The sequence below is a fragment of the Schistocerca gregaria genome, chromosome 5 (genome assembly GCF_023897955.1).
Source record: "Schistocerca gregaria isolate iqSchGreg1 chromosome 5, iqSchGreg1.2, whole genome shotgun sequence".
In the NCBI taxonomy this organism is placed as follows: domain Eukaryota; kingdom Metazoa; phylum Arthropoda; class Insecta; order Orthoptera; family Acrididae; genus Schistocerca; species Schistocerca gregaria.
Window position 1 is genome coordinate 183192867 of NC_064924.1, and position 23387 is coordinate 183216253.

General features: G+C 42.4%; 1 protein-coding gene across 2 annotated transcripts in view; it reads right to left on the reverse strand.

Annotated features, from left to right (window-relative positions):
• Positions 1–407: 407 nt before the first annotated feature.
• The window catches only part of LOC126272511 (uricase), a 94106-nt gene continuing 71126 nt past the window's right edge, over positions 408–23387 (reverse strand). For both annotated transcript variants that reach the window (XM_049975409.1, XM_049975410.1), the window contains 5 exons: positions 18546–18984; positions 15788–15983; positions 13046–13232; positions 9032–9155; positions 408–908 (listed from right to left, as the gene is read on the reverse strand). In XM_049975409.1, the coding sequence (XP_049831366.1) occupies positions 735–908; positions 9032–9155; positions 13046–13232; positions 15788–15983; positions 18546–18984 (1120 nt within the window). In that variant the 3' untranslated portion in view covers positions 408–734. The remainder of the gene's footprint in view (positions 909–9031; positions 9156–13045; positions 13233–15787; positions 15984–18545; positions 18985–23387) is intronic.

A 23387-nucleotide genomic window follows, 5' to 3' on the forward strand; every position in this document is an offset into this window, starting at 1 on the left:
AGGTAAATACGTTGTTTGTTCTCCATCAAAATCTTTCATTTGCTAACTATGTGTGCCTTTCAGTAGTTAGTGCCTTCAGTAGTTAGAATCTTTCATTTAGCTGGCAGTATTGGCGCTCGCTGTGTTGCAGTAGTTCGAGTAACGAAGATTTTTGTGAGGTAAGTGATTCATGAAAGGTATACGTTATTGTTAGTCAGGGCCATTCTTCTGTAGTGATTATTGGAAGTCAGATTGCGTTGCGCTAAAAAAATATTGTGTGTCAGTTTAGTGTTGATCAGAATAAGTAAAGAGTACGTTCAGTTTTGCTCGGCTATTTCCAGCACAGTCATTCTTAATTTATCTAAGAGGATGGTTCAAAATTAAAGGATGGAAATATACAACTGATATGATATAGAAATGACTTTACGTAATTTTTAATAAATAGTTTTATTGTAACTATCTTTATACAAATGTACAATCCTCCTTAGTAAGGGGTGTAAATTTACAATACTTAGTTGAAGTCTTATTTTTACAGACTAGCCAATAACTGATGGTTGCTCCGCCGCTCAAAAATTTGCATAATCTGTCCAGCAGGCAACCCCGTTCCATGTAAGTACAATACATTTTACTGAGCAACGTACAGCGCCCTCGAGACTTCCGGTGCAGAAGAAACTGCCATTCCTGGTAAGCGGCAGCTGGGTGCACAGTGCCAACAAGTGCTCGCTGCGAATCTCGCGTCGCTATCGGCGGTGACGTCACAGCTTGGCCTTGAGGTCCTTGCGGGCGAGCTTGGCGTGGATGATGCCGGACGGCTTGTCCACCGGCTCGTACACCTCCTTGTTGTCGCTGCCCACGATGCTGCGCGGGAACTTGCTCAGGTCGATGGTGAAGTAGTGCTTGTTGGGCATCCACATCTCGATCTGCGAAATCTGCAACGGGAGAGCCTCGTTAGGTACGGTGATGCGCCGCTGGAATAAACTACATCCGCACTTTTCTAGTTCCTCACAGCAGGAAAGGTAGACTCCACCTTTTCAGGTTTCCGAAAGGCGTTTCACGCACAATTACCCTGGCGGCCAATAACCAAACTACGATCACATGTATCTTAAGACATGTGCGAATTTGTCAATAAAGTTGTCATTAATAAATCCCAGTATGTTATATTGGACGGTAAATATTCAATAGTAATGAAATCATATGCGCCCCAAATGAAGCCCATAATACACTCCTGGAAATTGAAATAAGAACACCGTGAATTCATTGTCCAAGGAAGGGGAAACTTTATTGACACATTCCTGGGGTCAGATACATCACATGATCACACTGACAGAACCACAGGCACATAGACACAGGCAACAGAGCATGCACAATGTCGGCACTAGTACAGTGTATATCCACCTTTCGCAGCAATGCAGGCTGCTATTCTCCCATGGAGACGATCGTAGAGGTGCTCGATGTAGTCCTGTGGAACGGTTTGCCATGCCATTTCCACCTGGCGCCTCAGTTGGACCAGCGTTCGTGCTGGACATGCAGACCGCGTGAGACGACGCTTCATCCAGTCCCAAACATGCTCAATGGGGGACAGATCCGGAGATCTTGCTGGCCAGGGTAGTTGACTTACACCTTCTAGAGCACTTTGGGTGGCACGGGATACATGCGGACGTGCATTGTCCTGTTGGAACAGCAAGTTCCCTTGCCGGTCTAGGAATGGCAGAACGATGGGTTCGGTGATGGTTTGGATGTACCGTGCACTATTCAGTGTCCCCTCGACGATCACCAGAGGTGTACGGCCAGTGTAGGAGATCGCTCCCCACACCATGATGCCGGGTGTTGGACCTGTGTGCCTCGGTTGTATGCAGTCCTGATTGTGGCGCTCACCTGCACGGCGCCAAACACGCATACGACCATCACTGGCACCAAGGCAGAAGCGACTCTCATCGCTGAAGACGACACGTCTCCATTTGTAGCTCCATTCACGCCTGTCGCGACACCACTGGAGGCGGGCTGCACGATGTTGGGGCGTGAGCGGAAGACGGCCTACGGTGTGCGGGACCGTAGCCCAACTTAATGGAGACGGTTGCGAATGGTCCTCGCCGATACCCCAGGAGCAACAGTGTCCCTAATTTGCTGGGAAGTGGCGGTGCGGTCCCCTACGGCACTGCGTAGGATCCTACGGTCTTGGCGTGCATCCGTGCGTCGCTGCGGTCCGGTCCCAGGTCGACGGGCACGTGCACCTTCCGCCGACCACTGGCGACAACATCGATGTACTGTGGAGACCTCACGCCCCACGTGTTGAGCAATTCGGCGGTATGTCCACCCGACCTCCCGCATGCCCACTATACGCCCTCGCTCAAAGTCCGTCAACTGCACATACGGTTCACGTCCACGCTGTCGCGGCATGCTACCAGTGTTAAAGACTGCGATGGAGCTCCATATGCCACGGCAAACTGGCTGACACTGACGGCGGCGGTGCACAAATGCTGCGCTGCTAGCGCCATTCGACGGCCAACACCGCGGTTCCTGGTGTGTCCGCTGTGCCGTGCGTGTGATCATTGCTTGTACAGCCCTCTCGCAGTGTCCGGAGCAAGTATGGTGGGTCTGACACACCGGTGTCAATGTGTTCTTTTTTCCATTTCCAGGAGTGTATTTTCAGTATGCATAAATGATTTATCAAACTAGCTCAGCAACACTGTAAGATGGTTCACTGCTGATGCTGTTGTCTACAGCAAAGCATCGCCGTGGATTAGAACTCCTCTTACTTTGATTCGGGGGTAATACATCAATCAAAAAAAATATGAGATTGTAGTGTGTGCATATGTGTCTGTCATCGTGTGTAACAGAGTAAAACTGACGACTTGCTCCACGTATGTTGCAGTGTACCTCACTGGAACGGTCTTTTTGTTATTTTTGTTCTTTTCATTCTCTAATCCAGTGGAATGTTTGAGGTCTAGCCCATGACAGAGTTTCAGGGATTTCCAGCCAGTCGTTAGATGAGCTGTTGGTAGTAGCCCAGAGGGGTCCTAATTGCGCATGAATGGGAGACGCCTACCAGTTTCCTTAGAACCAAGGGAAACCCCCGAAAACATTGACCGGAACCGGGGATTGGCACTATCTTTAATTTATTTATGAGATAATGTTATCCCTTACTCTAGACAAAAATTATTTTTTTACGTCTTTATCGTTCGTGGGTGCACAGACACACACACACACACACAGAGAGAGAGAGAGAGAGAGAGAGAGAGAGAGAGAGAGAGAGAGAGAGAGAGAGACCTTACGTTAAAAGGTGTGCCAAGGAGGTACCATTACACAGCGGAAGCAACCATGCGAGGAAGAAATTAAAACCAAACAAACTACTCTCCAAATAATCATTATTTGGGTTTTAGGACAGTTTAATTTATTCTTTTACTTACGTCGAACACCAGTTTATCTGAAAATGGCTAATGGATACACCTTGTTCTACTCCAGAATGAGATTTTCACTCTGCAGCGGAGTGTGCGCTGATATGAAACTTCCTGGTAGATTAAAACTGTGTGCCCGACCGAGACTCGAACTCGGGACCTTTGCCTGTGAGGACCGGGCGTGAGTCGTGCTCGGTAGCTCAGTTGGTACAGCACTTGCCCGCGAAAGGCAAAGGTCCCGAGTTCGAGTCTCGGTCGGGCACACAGTTTTAATCTGCCAGGAAGTTTCACCTTGTTCTACTGATTATATCTCCGCATATAAAATAAAACGTTCCGGCTGACTGACTCCTCATCGCCCAGCACAAACCGGTAAGGACAGAAACTCGAAATTTGGAGAGGGTGTTGACCTTACACTGTAGGCATCGTTTAACAATGGCTTTATCGAAGGAAGGACAGAAGCTCGGGTTTAACGTCCCGTCGACATCGAGTCATTAGAGACGGAGCACAAACTCTGTGTCATGGATGGGGCGTGCCCTTTCAAAGGAAACATCCTGGCGTTTGCCTGGAGCAATTTAGGGAAATCGCGGAAAACCTAAACCTGGATGGCTGAAAGCATGTCTGAACCGTCGTTCTCCCGAATGCGTCAACTCTCTCGGTATTTTTCGAAATAGACCCCTAAGGGGATGAAATAGGGAATAACAGTTTTTGAAAGCTATCGCTATTGGGACAATTTTGAAGCTAGAACTGTGAAATTTGGTATTTGGTTTCCCTGAAAGAAATAAAAAGACACGCGTTTCAGTGTTCTTGGAAATTCAATAGCTAAAGGGTGAAACAGAGGGTGAAATATTTTATGAAAATATTTCGTTATCTCCGTTCGAAATACAGAAAAATGTGTTATGGGACGAAAGTTTCTATGGAAAAATCGTCACAAAAACTCAGAACGCAAAACTTAAAAAGAACTTCCTTCTCAAGCTATTAGAATCGCTTTTTGGTCAGAAGTACATTTGGAAAGGACTACACTTTTTCGGCCTTAAATGCAAGCGAACCAGCGGGCGGTAAGCTAGTTTGCCATAAAAGCTAATCAAACGTCATAGGAACAATTCATTCAACTAGCGCCGACTGTAACTTCCAACACCATAACAAAAATAAAAGTAATAGGCGAATACAGAAACGGTGAGGCTCATAAACGCCGTTTCCCCTCTAGCTGAGTAACGATCAACTAGAAGCAATATAAAGTAGTGCAAACAAGTTGCGTGGCTTACATTTCAAGTATAAGGTTGTTTGTGGCTAACATAATCAGTGGCGGAATCTCACAGGTGAAGAAGATGGAGCAGAAAAAGTGAAGGAACTGTGGTGTCTGGAGAGCAAAATTGCACAAAACAGGCAAAGTTCGGCAAATGTAAACAGAACAATGTAAGCGAAGGAAGCTTTCCAGCAGAACTGCTGTCATCAATTTCTAAACTAGAACACATGGATAATTTTACGAGAATGTTTGTCGGAAGCATAGCACTTTGTAGTAAGAATACGTAGACAGCGGGAAAAGAAGAAAATATGGCAATAGAAAGTCAGCAATAGTGGATGTTGTGGAGAAGCACTGTGGATATTTAGAGCAGCAAATAAAAAGAACATTTGAGGGAAGCAGTCTACAAGGTGCTCTTACAAGAAATTGATATAGAAGTGGAGCAATCTAAGGCTAATTCATTAGGTAATACAGAAAGCAGTAAAGAGGGAGATGTAGTTCACAGATTACACATATTTCTGTTGCCGTGGTCTTCACACCCAAGACTGGTTTAATGGAACTCTCCACGCTGGTGTATTCTGTGTAAGCCTCCTCGTCTCTATATAATGAAGACATTGACTTAGAAGCCAAGCATACATAATGCAACACTGGATATAAATGAATGGAGGAGAACGTCGAAGCAGTCGTGTGATGACTCAAAAGAGAGAAAATTTACTCTAAGCCACTGTGATACTTAGCGACGAATCTTTATTTGCGACGTTTCATAAAAGGAGTAGCTCTGAATATTTACTTCGCTGTGGGCACAAGATGATTACTTATTATTTTATTTAGCCTGACCAGCTTATGGTCAACAGGCCACCTCTTCCATCGGACCAGGTATCACATAGTGTATAAATTATTCATTCATATCTCCTCTGTGAAATTTAAGACTCATTAATAATGCACAAAATGAACAACATTTTGCGTTAGCCACATCACTTATTTTTAATTCGCTTCGCATCGAACGGAGTGGGCCGTGACTAAGTTCTTTTTTTTTAATTAACTTTAAGTGAACTTACAGTGTAGCCAGCACCTTACTGCAGATTTAGTACATGTGATGATTCAACAGTTGTGTAATTAGACACGTAGTCTGAAGGACCTAGGTTTAAATTCCCGCCTAAGCATCCCGATTTATGTTTTCTTGAGAACATAAAACCACTGCAGAAGAATTGTAAGATGTTTCCTTACTCGAAGAGAATGTAGATTTCCTTAACTTATCGTTAATATGAGCTTATATTCTTTCTCTAATAATCTGGAGTAAAATTTCACGTTTGCTACTCCTTTCAGCTCACTGCATCTCCCTGGGATCATCCTATCAACTTTACCAGCATTATTTTGCCACTCAAACAGAGGGATATGTATTGCGCTGTGGCATCATACAGTGAGTGCAATATTTCTATCAAGCACGCAAGACCTCTCATAACCTTCTCCTCATACTGCTGGCTACGAGAAGACATTGCAATTCAAGACGTAAAACACAAATTAATCCATCTAATGACGAGTACATATGTTTTCCTAACAGTGTAGTGGAAATATTGTTTTATTTGTGTGAGATTAAGCAGATACAGCAATAACATACAGCTCAATCGCGAAATTCTCCTGCCGAAGAGAACGAAATATCGCGGTCACACTCGCTTCTCATGCCATGTCCTGTCACAAGCTCTCATCATTCGTGTTTGCGAGCGGTTTCGTCCCGAAACGAGAGTAATTAAAAAAGCCAACTCGGGGCGTGTGCGATATAACACCCACTGACGAATTCCATAAAGCTTCCATCCGTACAGAGTAGATAATTACCGTACACGCGGAAAATTAATCTGTGACGGCAATAATTCGCCGTTCGTCCTTTTTTAGATTCACTGCCTTCCTCACCAGTAAGCTTATTAGTACTGTTTGTATGAGGGAAATGACGGTCATTGTTTATGAGTGATTTGCTTTGTCATGCTATTACTCAAAATGAAAATCCATTTCCAAATTAAATAACTGGTTGTATTTGGTACACGAGAAGACATATTGCTTGTGGAATATCTAAAGAAACACAGAAACTGTAGGATAGGCAGAAAATGTATCACCACTCTCTCATTTTCAGTACTTGCAGAATACGTACCATAATACGTGTTTTCCACATTGGAATCCCCACATTGGAATTTCCAAGACTGGAAATGTATGGTTCTTATTGTGTAACTGGCCTGCAGTTAGACACATTCTGCAACTATTTAAGCTGCCTGTTCCAGAGGTAAGAGGCGTAATTACATTGCAGCGTACTTCTTAATAACACAGGCACCGCTGTTACGTATTTATTCGACAAGACCAGCGTCGACTCTCAATAAAAATGTCCTTCGTGGACGGGAATTTACGTAATGTTCGAGTGTGGGTTGTGAAACACGGACGACGACTTATAGAAGTTTGGGTCTGGTCGTGATTCTTGCACGGATGGACGAAGCGGTTAAGACGACCACTCTCGTAAAGCAGGAAACCAGCGTTCGAGTCCTCGTCCTGCACAAATTTTCACTATCGTCATTCCCATATACAGTCTTGTAAAGGTGCAACTGTAGCCGAGCAAGGTGGCACATTGGTTAGCATACTGGACTCGGATTCTGGAGGGCGACAGTTCAAATCCGCGTCCGACGATCAGGATTCAGGCTTTCCGTGATTTTCCTGTATCGCTCCAGGGAGGACACGGCCGATTTCCTCCCTCAAACTTACTAGAATCCGAGCTTTTACTTTGAACGTAATGACATCGATATCGAAGTAACGTTACACCCCTACCTTCCTTCATCCTTCTTCGTAATTGTGCCACATGACTGCACAAACAAACTGTAGTAAGGAAGTTCTGCTTCCACTTAATTCTGTTTCGCTGTAATGGGTCAAAGCCATGGAGAACACAAAAATAAATAAAATCCATGTTAATAACGTTATCTACAACGCTCATTCTCTTGCAGTGAAATATAACCAGAAGATACAGTCGGGAATATCCATCTACCGATCTCTAATTTTAATGCATGTGTTGTGATAATTGAATTACCTGGTGTGTAAAGCGAATCGTCAGGAACACTTGCAAAACGTTATTTTCGTACCAAAAATGTTCTCATATTTCAATCAAATGTGAAACTAGGAACTTTATTACTATTTATAGTTAACCATGGCTACTGCTGTAGGATTAAAAACGCAAACGTTTTCTTAAAATTTGTCTCAGTCAATATACGCAAGTACTTTCAGACAGGAACATGAGTGGTCCTAAAACCATCAGGCAAGTATTAATACAACACAAATAAAATGAACACATATGAATGCAGAGGAAGTTTCATCGTTTGAAAAATAATTTCCCTTGACAAACTAGATAAATGTATAGTAATCCGTTTGTACAAATATTTTTAGCCGCTTACATACTAAGATAAAAAACATGTTTAAGGAGGATGAAATAAATTCTAGACAGTTCCCTGTGACATAAAGGCCAAACCATAAACAAGGAAACACACTGATAACTACTCTTTGATTTAAAAAATTCAAGTAGGCGTGCGTGGCCATCGGAAACTGACTACGCGACGCTTGGGATCTGCAATAGTTCAATAAAAGTTTGAAAACTCATTACAGTGGCGAAATCGTAATTATCAATAAACGACAAAATATAGACTAGAACTCTTTGGCAAGACTGTGTAAAAGATGATCTGAATAATTTAGTCCTTACTATATGGAAAAATCTCAGAAACTTTAGGTTACGTCAAGAGCTTTCACGAAGTTTCTCAAAAGTACCAAATAAGAAAGCTCTGTGAAATGGATTAGAAGAGGTTTATTGTTTACAGCCTTATTTTGGTGTCCCGAAATATAATTTGTATAATTTGGCATAAATTAAAAAAATCTTCGAAGAGTACAGTAATTACTCACGAGATTTGTTTCTACAGATAAGTTGTTGAGCTCCTTTTAACGCGTCTCAATACGGAGTCATTTGTACAACCCACCTGAGACAGCATATGAACTATCAGTTTTACATATCATTTTTCGTGTTGCAAACTGAAGTTGAAACATATTTACATCCACATGTATACTCTGCAAACCACTGTGAACAGAAAGGCAAAGTAACGATAATTTTCCGGGCATGATCGACCGACAGAATGGGACAACCTAAGAAGCTCAACAAGACACCTCTGGGATCAACATGAAGCATGTGAGAACCCAACAATGAGTCTGAATGTATTATTCCAAAAATTACAGAATATGCGAAATTGCAGTGTCAATTTACATATGGGAGACAGGTAGCTGCGAAATCTGCTATGTACATGTCTTCCACATGTGTCGTTAAGGCCATTTTGTAGAAGACTAGAACTGTGGTAGTCCAATAACAGTGCTATTTCTCGAACAATGAACAGGGGTAGATACTGACCTGCTGGACTTTGTCGAGCACCATCTTCTCTGTGAGGTACAGAGTGTTCTGCACAGACGGCGAGAAGATGCCGGTGTCCGGCGGTCCAGCGAACTTGTCCAGGATGCACTCCTTCACCGCGTCCCTACAAATACAAACAATAATCACATCTAGCTCCGCCTGAAGGGGTCTCAATGTGGCCATAAATTTAAGGCCTAAAATTACTTTCTTTTCACCCACTAATTCAACGTCGTTCGTCCTAAAGAAAGTCAGCCTTCGGCATACCAAATGTGTGCACTTCTAAATTACCGAAAATAACGACTGTTTCTTATAACATATTACTGTAAAAATTGCTGCATCAGCAGTGTCCTAAGTAAACGTGTACATCATCTAAGGAACTTCATTATTGAGGTTATATGGTATTCAACTGCATAAAAAGTTTCGTCGTAACGTGACCTGCGACCGACATATAGGGTGCGTAACGTAATACGGACACCTCTAATATACAGTATTATTCGTATATACCTCCAAGATTTCAGAAATGACTCCACGAAAACTGCATGATATACCGAAAATGACCCATATCAGTGGATAGAACATCTCTCCAAGTTTCGATTCGTAATACGCGCCGTAGCGTAGGTACAATACAATTAGTGTAATTGTATGGGGCAGGCGCGTCGCAACATGCAGCATGCAGACAAGTCATCTGCTCCGTATTGTCCCTTCGAATTAGTTCACGCCTGTAGAATGCGTAAGTAGGCTGTTTACGTTTTTATGTTGGTAACGCCACGTAGCACTCTGTATGAAAATCACTGACTGTGCTGTGTGCAGTCTGTGGCTGGTTTTCATTGTTGGAATATTTGCTATTGTAGAGTTGGGCAGTTGGATGTGAACAGCGCGTAGCGTTGCGCATTGGAGGTGAGCCGCCAGCAATGAAGAATGTAGGGAGAGATATGGCAGAATTTTGAGAGCGGACGATCTGGACGTGTGCCCATCAGAAAGAGTAAATTTGTAATACTGTATATCGTCAACTGATATATATATGATGACTTTTGAACATTATTAAGGTAAAAACATTGTTTTTTCTCTATCAAAGTCTTTCATTTGCTAACTATACCTATCAGTAGCTAGTGCCTTGAGTAGTTAGAATCTTTTATTTAGCTGGCAGTATTGGCGCTCGCTTTATTGCAGTAGTTCGATAACGAAGATTTTTATGAGGTAACTGATTCATGAAAGGCGTAGGTTATTGTTAGTCAGGGCCTGTCTTTTCTAGGGATTATTGAAAGTCAGATTGCGTTGCACTAAAAAAAAATATTGTGTGTCAGTTTAGTGTTGATCAGAATAAGTAAAGAGAGAAATGTCTGAGTACGTTCAGTGCTGCTCAGCTGTTTGAAAATCAAATAACGTAAGGGGTTTTACAGCACAGCAAAATATAAATTTTCCTAAGGCGATGTTTCATAAAAGGTGACCCAAAGAAAAGATTTACAATCTAGGTTTTAATTGTTGCGCCTTCCCAGGGGAATCCAATGAATTTCTCTTGCTCTTCAGCCTGTAATATAGCTTAAATTGAGAGTTTATACTGTGAGGAACATGGAGAGATGCTAACGTCTGTCTATTGTTTTTCCTCGGTTGTCTTATGAAATCCTGGAGATATTTATGAATAACGCTCTCTTTCGCAAGTGACAGCACGCTAAGGATACATAACACCCCCTAATTTTCTTAACTGATGATATTTTTAAATTGTGGTTTTCTTGAAGCCCTTGACAGCCGTAGTGCAGCAACGCTTTAGAAATTATTCACACAGTACGCAAAATGCAGGCCGTCGGAAAATCTCAGTTTCTTCATGGCTGAGCGATGTACAGCCGAAGTATTAGAAGAAGAAGAAGAAGAAGAAGCTGAATTTATGAGGTTACACACCAGAAATTTAATGGAGCAAGTTCAGTTTCGCCTTCCATTGCCGAATAAACATACAAAAACCGAAGAGCGGCAAGTCTTCATATAGAGCACATTCCCAATCTCTTTCATCGAAATGTTTAACGGCATACATTAAGAACTTCGTATCTTCTTTCTCTTTTATTATCAAGCTCTCAAAGGTCTTTAACAAATGCACTCCTTTTGCTTTAAAAATAAGTTATAAATTACGTCAGTATCTCTCTACAGAAAATTCGAGTGTTAATTAAGCGCAAAATATCCTGAGACTTCATTCAGTAGGATCATGACCACTTGGTCTAAGTGTGGATGACAGCTGCTTTTTTGTCTGTACCAAAATAATTTTGAGCGTTTTTATTTGTTTCAGTTAAAATCTGTATTTAATTTTAAACGCGGATTCGTAGCACCATTCGTTACACGAGGAAGCTTCTCACGAACGATAATTTAGCCGTCAGTTCAATTCTGCCAAGATTAGCAAGAGCTCAGAAAATTAAACTACTGTTTTTGTGCGTCGGGCCTTCATGTGATGATATGTCAATAACAAAACAGCCTTCATCCAATTAGCCTTGCGCACGTTTTCGAACAGCAAAAACTGATACACTATCTGGAGGATAAGAGATTGGTATTGGCCCAGACATTCTGATTTAAATTTTCCTCGAGTTTCTAAATCACCTTTGTACAGTGATTGGCTAATTTATTTTTCTCTTCCAGACTTCTAGATGGTAAACCTCTGATAACATTGTCATCATCAAGATGTTAGACTGCAACCTTTTTCATTCCTTCTGACGTAGGGGAGACCGAGGTTAGTTGGCATAAGGGGCTAGCTGGCACACATCTTCTATTTCCTGCCACTGTGGAGCCAGCACACTTCTATCGTGCTAGAAATGAGTATTTATAAAGGCGAACCATCCACTATACTTTTGCTTGGAAATGTCACGAAAAAGGGGCCAAAGTTTCATCATTTTCTGACTGGTGAGTAAATTTTTTGATTGTAAATTTATTTGTTCTTGTGAACCTGTAAATCAAATTTAGAAACTACTGATAATAATTTTCGAAAGTGAGGTTAACTGGAGTTGCATGCATGTAATACAATCTTTTGTTCTGATGTATGGGATTGTGTGGTATCCACTTCGTTTATGATATCCAGTTGGCACAGTTAGGTATGGGATCAGTTGACAACGTTCTACCGGCAGTTCACATCGAACAAAACCGAGAAGGAATGTCTCACAGTCTCAAGGACCTCCAGATCACCATAAATACATTTAAATGATTGTTTTGGCGAATTACTATACGAGTTAGAATTCAGTGAAGATTGTCGAACCGACAACAATGAGGTTCGCGTGTCCACTATGGTCAAAAAGAGGAAATTTGGAGATGGCCAGACGACGATGATTCGATTTGGTACAACCAATATAAAACTGCGGGAAAATTGAATTCACGTGTTCAAATGAACAAGCACCCAACTTCTACATTCGTAGGAGATTTGAAACAATGAACTGATTCTATTTGAATAATTACAAGTATCTATAATTAGCAGAACCTATTTTTCTTGAAGTATTCATTGTTCGGTCAGATACTTAGGCTCATAAAGTTGTTTATGAACTTACGTAGAATTTGTTTTTGTTCAAGTTTTATCTCGTCAGAAGGTATTTAGTTTTTGAAGAATTTATTCTTTGAAAAGAAAGTTATCGCAAGTTTTGATAAAATAATATGTTGTTCCTTGAAAACTACTGTGTTCTGCCTAAGTATCCACATTAGGTTATGCCAATTCATCCATAGGATTATGCCAACTAACCCCGCACCCCGAGATAGTTGACATAGTTCTAAACTTTTAGGAAAAATTGCCGTGTTTTAATAAGCAACAATTTTACTAGCTGTCAGCGGAGTTCTTCTTAAATGTTTCTCGGCTATGTATTCAGTTAATCCGTCCTATATGATTTTGTAATCAGTAGGCTAAGCTAATTGCGGGATTCACCAGAATCTCTCCAAGTATTACACAATAAATAGTAAAATCAAAATTCAAAATCCTTGCAAACTAGCTATGGTCTCCACCACTTGTTAACATGAAAAGGCGGTCACCGGTGACGCAGCAGCAGGCACACTCACCAGACTTTGTCAAAGTTGACGCCGTTGGCGGTCGAGTAGTCCCAAGTGGCGCTGACGATGGTGCTGAAGATCCTGTCGTTGGCGTCGGGCAGCGTGCGGTACTCGTCCTGGATGAAGTCCTTGAAGGCTGACTGCGTCGTCTTGAGGACACGCAGGTCGCGCAGCCCGCCCTTTATCTTGGGCCGCTCTGCAAAAGGACAACAGGGTTTCAAGTAAGTTACATCTGTGGCGGAACTTGTAAAAGCTACCCCTGGAATCAAGTAACGGTAGTACTGGTACTCACTTATGAGAAAATGGAAGGAAGACGGAGATGCATTTTCAAGGGTACGACGCGTCTGCGTGATCTTCAACATTGTGAGCTAAAGACTTAAAAATGAAGTTCATTCTACCTTCTAGGGGTAAGATCCGTTTCCGTACAGGGCAGTAGCCTTACGCTTCATATCTGAACAGAATAGGATGTCGACTCAGCAGTAGTTGCGAAGAAATTGGAACGCCGAAACATATCGTTCGGTGCTGTATCCATTTTAAGAACGCCACTGAATACGGAGGAACTGAAGTACTGAAGTACAGGTATGGGACAGCACACAACACGTCTTAAGGGCACGAGATAAACATAATAGCTGAAAATATATCCAGGAGAGAACTTGAAATTTATCTTTAAAGATAGGAGCAACACCGGAGGTCCATGAAGAATTTATTATATTAATGAATGTAACTGATTACGGACTCCTCCACGGCCGCTGTTATTTTGGATAAAACAATTTCGGTTACTGGGCCGGATCATTGCAGTTACTAAAACAGCTAAATTGCCGACCGGCTTTCTGCGACCTCTTCAGGGAGGTGAACATAATTCTGGGTATTGGGTCGCGTCGTTGTACCTACTAAAGCCGCTAAATTATCGAAACTATCGACGTTTTGACCAACTTCCTGCGGTCCTCTTCAAGGGGGTTCACCGCCCTGAAGAGGATTACAGAAAGTCGGTCGAAACGTCGGCAGCTTAGCTGTTTTAGTAGTTAAAATGACGGCGTCCATTACCAAAAAGAATTTCTCTAAAAAGAATGTAAGCAAAGTTTGGACGTAGACGTATGCTGAACTTCATCTGGTGGGGTGTTAAGCGTGGGCTCCGGAGCTGTCATCTGTGACATGTTGCGAAACAGCTACCAGACAACACTTGAAGGCCAGACACTCCCAGCCGTAGCACCGTACTCCATACAGGAGACACGAATGCAACTCCAGAGCCGGAGGACGTACGGCGGTGATGGGAGCACAAAGTGGTACTGTGACAACGTATTGTTGATCAATGGGAACTTTAATAAGCACTGCAGCTGCTTCGGGATTTCAACTTCTTAGCCTCGTCGTGGTCTTCCAGATTTCAGGAAAGCAATCCTAGTGCTGAAAGCCATATATCTCAAGCTATCTTTTTTGAAGCAAATTATAACTAAGGACCTAAATCTTAATTACTAATTAATAAGTTTATAAATTTAGTTAGTAAGCACTGTTATCTTAGGAAGAAATCAATTAGCTTGAAACTTTCAGAATAATGACGAAATAAAATTACAGAATGGTACCTATTAAAAACAATAAAAATTTACAGTCTGATGTAATTTTTAGGCGGTTGCATTGTATGTACAACAGCGATAAATACGTAAAACTCTGCGCATGTGGAATGTTTCATCCAAGATATTAAAAACTCCACTGATTACTGATTAGGTGAAAACTAAAAGGGAAAGTTATTGTCTTTTACGATTCAACTTTTAATATATCAAGACTCGGAAACAAATTGCGAGTAACCGAGGAGCTAATTTAGTTTCCTGCGTTTTGCAGAAAGACACTACGATTTAGTTCCAATGGAAGGTATCAGATGGGAATTACAAGGAGTGAAGATATCAAAAATCGCACGACTTTAGAAGAGAACGCAAAAGTAGCTTAAAGCTACACAGTATAATTGCTTGCTTAGTGAGCGGAACCTGGCGAGATAAGGTTCACGTAAAATGAATGAAACTGGAGCACTGAGTATAAAGTTATTTTAATGAAACGTGTATTTGTGTTTGGGGGGGGGGGACATCGACAAGTAAAGTTGTCTTATAAGTATACTGAATAATTAACTAATGGCGAATTTTTCGATTGAACGAAAAGAGTAAATTTAGAAGAACATTTTTTGCTGGTAAGTCGTTGGAAGTTTCGTATATGTGTCAAATTTACAATAGTTTGATGAATAACTTCGCCACCCTATTGCGATCGATTGATTGTTACTGTTAATTCAGAGCGAATCTATATCGAGAGAAATGGTGCTGCAGTTGTTACTAGCATAATTAAATCCCTATCGACACTTCTTAAAACAGGCTTCTTACAGTTTGTCTAAATCACACTAACAGAAAATCTGGTATTATTCCTCTAAAGCAATAAATTAAAAAAAATCGTTCTCGTCTTTTTCTGAACCAATCTTGCTAGTAGTTACTTGTGATACCAATAACCGATATGTTAAAAGTAGGTTCATAGTTCTTATTTTCCTCAACTTCTCTTCGGTGGAGATGTAAAAGGAGAAGTCCAAAGGAGATAAAGCAAGTAAATACCGTAAAATAGATCTCAAAGGAAAGGAAGTATTCAAGAAAATAGCTTTACTTAGAGAAAATTGTTCTGTAAGCACGAAACAGTAATGTTTGTAATCTGATAGGATATTAAACTGTGTAACGAAACATGCATGCAGCCACAGTGCCTTGTACTTTTCGAAGTTGTGCTCACCGTTTCTGGCCTGCGTGACGGTGCAGAACCTGTAGGCCGTGGGAGAGAAGATGAAGGCGTGGTTGTGAGGCCGCTCGTCGGATTGCAGCCTCTCCCAGGGGTACTCCTCCACGTGTACGGAGACCTCCTCCACGTGTCGGTACGTGTACAGAAAGTGGCTGCACACCAGCAACCCGAAGTCTTCCGGTGATTCCACCTGCGATACGGAAACACATTTTGTCAAAGACTGCGTCACACGTTTCCCAATCCGTAATTTAACGTTTGTGTGAGCCACAACAGACAAGAAAGAAGCATCATCGTCCTGGAAATACAGAGACATTAAGCGCAGAAAATATTTCTGAAGTACTATTCTTTCGTTCAAACTTCTTGCATATTTAAAGCATTATTTGTGTTACCTCCATCGCAAGGGCGTCAAGAAAAGTGGTGAAATGTAGGTAACTGGGGCTATGATAGCCTTCCCATCGTGTGACGCCTTCACAGTGGTTTTCGGTACAACTGTGGTGATATTTGGTGCCAGAATGATAACATTATATCACATTATAATTCACACGAACATCTGAGCTGTGGTCTATTTCTAGCATGTTTCGACCCCTTGTTTTCGTAAGTGTTTCCGGGTCCGATGGTGATGTTGAAGAGCGCCGTGCTTTTGCACCATTACAGAAGAAGTTTATAGACACTTTTGGGCCAAATTCCAAATTTCTGCGTCGCAAGGGGACACTATTACAGGGTTTTAAAAAAGTAACCCTTTAATTGTGTTGCGCAATGTAAAACGCCTCAAGGCAGACCCAAAAAGCCTGTACGTTTTTTTCTCTGCCGCCGACCGAAAAGTGGAAAAGTGAAGTGTGCAGTGATAAATAAAGAGGTATTTATTTTAACTTTTTCATGCGACAACTGAACCAATTTCTGAATATTTTATGGTGGGTGGTGCGCGCTGTGTGATCTCTTACAGCCGTTCTGCCTGCCTACAATGGCAGTTTTGAGTCCATGCACTGTGTCCGTGGCTTGTTGAAGGGGACCGCTTTGAAAAAAAATGGCTCAGAGCAGTATGAAACTTAACTGCTGTGGTCATCAGTCCCCTAGAATTTATAACTACTTAAACCTAACTAACCTAAGGACATCACACACATCCATGCCCGAGGCAGGATTCGAGCCTGTGACCGTAGCGGACACGCGGTTCCAGACTGTAGCGCCTAGAACCGCACGGCCACTTAGGCCGGTGACCGCTTTGAGCAATGGCTTTTTATGAGTGGACTTCCTCTCTTTGTAACATATTGTAACTAAACAATTGGTATTAACAACTGTTAGGAAGAGGAAATAGGTGGATCCAAAATACATATTCTCAATAAAAGCTGAAAAAGTGCAAAGTCGTTCATAGGTTCCTCCAGGGGTTCAGAAAATTAGAAGACACAGAGGAAAATGACACACAGCATCGAAATTTCGATCTGTAATATGCCCCGCAGTTTAGTTGCAAAGCGCACCACTAGAGAGCAAGCTTGTCAGAACACGTAGAAAAATCAGCTGCTCCATATTGCCGCATCGAGTTAGTAGGAAACTCAATGAAGAGATTTACAAAGTGGTCCACTGTCATTACTCTTTCCCGATCAGCAATGAATTTCACGCACTTGCTCCTCCGCCCATATTGACGTGTGTCGCTTCACAAACCGTGTCAGTATTGAGCATTTGTACTCTGAGTTGGGATGTTGGAGACGTGCTCTATCCACGACATGTGTCTGTTTCCTATACATCTACATCTACATTTATACTCCACAAGCAACCCAACGGTGTGTGGCGGAGGGCTCTTTACGTGCCACTGTTATTACCTCCCTTTCCTGTTCCAGTAGCGTATGGTTCGCTGGAAGAACGACTGCCGGAAAGCCTCCGTGCGCACTCGAATCTCTCTAATTTTACATTCGTGATCTCCTCGGGAGGTATAAGTAGGGGGAAGCAATATATTCGGTACCTCATCCAGAAACGCACCCTCTCGAAACCAGGACAGCAAGCTACACCGCGATGCAGAGCGCCTCTCTTGCAGACTCTGACACGTGAGTTTGTAAACATCTCCGTAACGCTATCACGGTTACCAAATAACCCTGTGACGAGACGCGGCGCTCTTCTTTGGATCTTCTCTACCTCCTCTGTCAACCCCCTGGTACGGATCCCACATTGATGATCAATACTCAAGTATATGGCGAACGAGAGTTTTGTACGTCATCTCCTAGATTTTCTAAAGACTCTCCCAATGAATCTAAACCTGGCATCCGTCTTACCAACAATTAATTTCATATGATCATTCCACATCAGATCGTTCCATACGCATACTCCCAGATATTTTACAGAAGTAACTGCTACCAGTGTTTGTTCCGCTATCATATAATCATACAGTAAAGGATCCTTCTTTCTTTGTATTCGCAATACATTACATTTGTCTGTAGCTTCAACCAGCCGTCCTCTGAAGTTCTCAGAGCTACTGACGAATAACAAAAAAAAATGTTCAAATGTGTGTGAAATCTTATGGGACTTAACTGCTAAGGTCATCAGTCCCTAAGCTTACACACTACTTAACCTAAATCATCCTAAGGACAAGGGAGGACTCGAACCTCCGCCGGGACCAGCCGCACAGGCCGTGACTGCAGCGCCCTAGACCGCTCGGCTAATCCCGCGCGGTGACGAATATTGTAGTAAGAGGGTTAGGCTAAACCCGCCTCTGTCTGTCGCGGACTGGAGGCTCGGAATAGCACGGCAGGAGTGCGGTACTTACGCCGTGCTTCTTGGCGAGCACGTAGACGGTGTTCTTCTGGGTGTCGGTGGCGATGATGTGGCGGTTGTCGCCGGCCAGGTAGTCGCGCTTGGAGTTGAGGCGCAGGTGGGTGTTGACCTCGTACTCGCGAATGGAGTGGGTGGCGCCATCGCGCTTGACGTGTAGCAGTTTGACGTAGTTCTTGCCGTAGCCGTACTCGTGCAGCTCGTAGCGAGCCTCCCCTGCCGCCGGTTCGGCGTCGGCGTCGCCGGCCGGCCGCGGGTCCGGCAGCGCCGGATCCGCCCCCGGCGCCGGGGGCGGCAGCTGCGCCGGCAGGCGGCCCACGCGGGGGCGGCGCTCCGCCGCCGGCACCTCGAGCGCCGTGCCCAGCGCCGACACGGGCAGGCCGCCGCCGGCGCGCATGTGCTGGTGCGTCTTGTTGACGCCCACGCCGTTCATCCTGCACAGACCAGAGACTCGTCAGGAAGACTGTCGACAGAAGACACAAAACCTGACCGCGCAAATGCAGTGCTGATAGAGCCAACAGTTTAAAATTGCTATTTTGGGTCATTATGTGACCTGTGTGAGACGCAAAATTGTATTCGGGAGACTAAAATTTTGTGGCAGTAAACAGCGTGGACGGTGTCTTAGCTTCTCGAAGGAAAGAATGAAATGTGTGTATGGTCAGGACCTCCAGTTGGGTAGAGTGGCTTCCTGGGTGCAGGTCTTTTCAATAGACACAACTTCAATGACTTGCGTGTCGGTGAGGATGAAATGATGGTGTAGACAACAAAACACCAAGTCTCCGAGCAGAGAAAATCTTAGACCCAGCCGGGAATCGAGCGCAGACTTCTCATATCATACTCAACTATGAAGGCAGACTCTCAGAGAGAAACAGAATGTTTATACCTTGCATCACAGATATAAATGTATACAGGGTGTCGCAAAAACGTTGTGACAAACTTCGAGTGATTGTAGAGGGCGTCTTACAGAACAAATCGAGGACAGGAAACTGTGCCCGAAAACTTCATCCAAGACGCTACAGAGCGTCGAATTTATAGGCGCCGGCGCCTGCCGCTAGGCAACCCCTTCAGCAGCTAACCTGACACTGCACGCTGATGGACCTATATAGGCGGAACGTCTCGCAATGTTGTTTGTTATTCAGTAATCGTGACTGATTTCCACGATCGCCCGGGGAGAAGATGGAATTAGCAGCTAAGTAGAGAGGCCTTGTCTCCTTTGATGAATCACGATTTCGATCTGCAGTTTAGTTTTCTCCTGTATATCGAAAAACATTGGAGATTGTAGGAGAAAAATAAACTTCCGATGGACCACACTGTCCGAAACTATCACCCACCGAAGCAACAGAACATCGCACTCATAAGAACTGAGGCCTGTCTAAGCGGCAGTGACGTCCATCTTATTCACTGATGATTGTGACAGTCAATCGGGATCACTGAATACGAGTAAAAAATAACTTTGCGAGACGTTCCGCCTATGGACCGTCAGTGTACGAAGTCAAGTTTGCTGCTGAAGGGGTTGTCTAGTGGCAGGCGCTCGCACCTGTATCTTCGACACACTGTACTGGTGTTGGATGATGTTTCTCGACACGGGTTCTTATCCTCGATTTCTTCCTCAAGTCATCTTCTACAGCCTCTCGAAGTTTCTCGCAACATTTCTCGGTCACCCAGTATTAACAGAGAGCGGACATAATATGTGATGTCCAACAAGCATCGTTTGACTGCCTGAGAAAATGTGCAATTTTTCACATAATAAAATTTGAAAATAATTTTAGTATAACTAGAGTCAACCTAGCTGTAGTTCTAATTAAATTACGTTCAAATTTTATTATGTGAAAAACTTCACATTTACTCAGGTTCTACTTTTTTTCAGCAAGAATTTGAATATAATTTATGTAGAACAAGAGAAAACCTAGTAACGATACTTGTGAGACTTCACATGTTATTTTTCCCCATTCAGGAAAGATACATAAGAGTAACGTGCAGCCTGCAGAAGTCTCTAGCATTTCACATAATCAAATACAATGTCTCCGTTTGACTCTGAGATGCAATCATCAACAACGATAAATAGATTAAAATCAAATATACAAGTTATTTCAAAGGACACTTTATAAACTGTTTGCTGATGACTCGAGCATTCTAATGAAGGGCCCAAACTCGACCTTACCAGACACATCAGATGATAGTTAAATAGGCCTAGATCTGGTTCATTGCAAACATTTTAACCGTTAATCTCACAGATATTCAGATACGGAAATTCAAAGAAGCAAGAATGACCTTCTAGTACAGGTGCAGTACACAACGATCATAAATATTGAGTCACCTAAGTTTTCATGTAAAATTTTTCCCAGGCCGTATATGATATCCGTTCTGTCACCAGATAAACTGTCAAAAGGTCCACAATAAAAACAATGTTGGCTGTAGTCTTCCTTCATATCAATATTGCTTATAAAGATAACGGTGTCAGAATTTTTCAGAAAGAACCACAGAAAATTCTGCCGTTAAAACGAATTCAGCAGCAGTTCACTCTCCGAAATTCCATAAGTAGTTCTTGAGTAACTTCCGTATGTTGAACTAAAGACATCTTTATCTTGTAGATCAAACTAGTTGCTGTTTTACGAAGCAGTTCACGATTTTGCAACCCAATGAGCACTGCTACATTTGTCTCTCTCTTTTATATCAGGCTGCGGCAGTGCAGTACATCATTATATTTCCATATAATCCGAGATGATACATGTTCTTATTTGAGTATAAAATCAAGACAGCCATCACTCTAAGTACCGTAACTTCTCCAAAACGGCTGATCCGATTCCGGAGATATGTTCGTCACTTTCGTGTTTACAGTGTTAGCAGCGGCAATTATTATAGCTATATTTGACAAATAAAGTTGATAACGACATAGCCGAAATTAATAATAAGCCACTATTCGACGATCAGCAAGCAGTTGTTTACAATTCTTACGGCTGAAAACTGGATTTTCATATCTTCAACGATTCAAGAAATACGTGAAATGATTGATCCTGTACATATCATCAAAAGATGGTTTTCTTATGAGTGTATACGCTCTTATGACGGTCTTATATAACTACCGTAAGGCTTATTTTGTCTTTGTAACAATAATTACATTTCCTAGTCTCAGAGCAGCATTCCTGGGTCCTTCTCCGTCAGATATTTTCACCAAAAATAATATGCATAAGAAATTTTTTGAGCCACTTCACTTCTCCACCTAAGTACATATCACTCCTAATTGACACTGTGTGTGTGTGTGTGTGTGTGTGTGTGTGTGTGTGTGTGTAAACACTAACTTGCTTCGTTAAGCATGGAGAACGTGTGTTATCTTGGATGGAGACTCATAGACAGACCGAGAAGTAAGTTCACGCAGCGGCACGAAAATATGTTTGTACACTTGTCATTCATCTTCTAAGTAAATGAAGTCACGGTTAATAGGAACCTCATACCTTTCAAAAATGTTTTAATTATCTACAATTAAGTGCTCTCTGGAGAAAAATTATACAAACAGTCGAAGCTTGAGGTGATTTAAAAGTAGTGCAAATATTTGCAACTTTCTTCAAATGATCAAAAATGGGAAATTTTGCATTTTGCAGTACATGAAAACATAGTACCCCATGGCTACAATAACAGTGAGTCACCACTGGAGTCAGTCAACTCATACAAGTACTTGGGTGTAAGTGTTTCAAAGAATATGAAATAGAATTATCACGTAGGATAAGATAAAGAAGGAAGAAGACTTCAATCTGTTGGTTAGATGGGAAGAAAATGCTATGAGTCCCTAAAGAAGACTGCCTACAAAATACTCGTTCGAGCCTTGGCCTAACATTGCTCAAGTGTATACAGGACCCACAAGAAATAGGTCGAACAGGAGACATTTAACGTATACAAAGAAGGGTGGCACAAATGGTCACAGTTCTGTCTGACCCTCGGCAGGGCAACGGAGAAATATCGAAAATCTTGAAGTTGCAGACACTTGAAGCTGGGCACTGACCATACCGCAAAAGCAAACGTACAAAATTTCAAAAAATAGTATTACCGAGAAATTCCGTAATATTATACAGAATTCCGTAATATTATACAGTCCCGCATGTTTCGCTCCAGTACGAACTATAAAGACTACACTAATTAAAGGACATACACATGAATTTAAGCAGTATCCTTACCGAGCTCCATACGCAAATGAGCCTTTAAGAAACTCTGATGTCTGATTCAATCGGATAAAATCCAATATCAGCACCTCAAGGAAATTGATCTAGTAATCTTGCTCCGCTTCTCTTCAACTTGTAGGTTGCAGACATGCCCAAAACAAAATCAAAGAAGTTTGCTTCCGCTGACGAATGGGTATTTGGAACAAGGTGTGCAACAACTGAACAGTAGAAGAAACCCTAAGGAGAACCTTGATATAGTGGGAATGTACTTTCGCTTATGGATACTCCACCCAAAAGCCATCAAATCTGTGGTTTCCTAATTTCAGCTAAATAGCAAACGCGCAGAAAGTATGGTCAATTTATAGTTTGGAAAATAATGCACTTACTCTTAACAAAACAGCAAAGTATATAGGAGTAAGCCGGCCGCGGTGGTCTCGCGGTTCTAGGCGCGCAGTCCGGAACCGTGCGACTGCTACGGTCGCAGGTTCGAATCCTGCCTCGGGCATGGATGTGTGTGATGTCCTTAGGTTAGTTAGGTTTAAGTAGTTCTAAGTTCTAGGGGACTGATGACCACAGCAGTTGAGTACCATAGTGCTCAGAGCCATTTGAACCATGTAGGAGTAATCCCCGACAGAAATCTTTCAGAGAGCATCTGACAAAATCAACAGAAAAATTATAAGCAA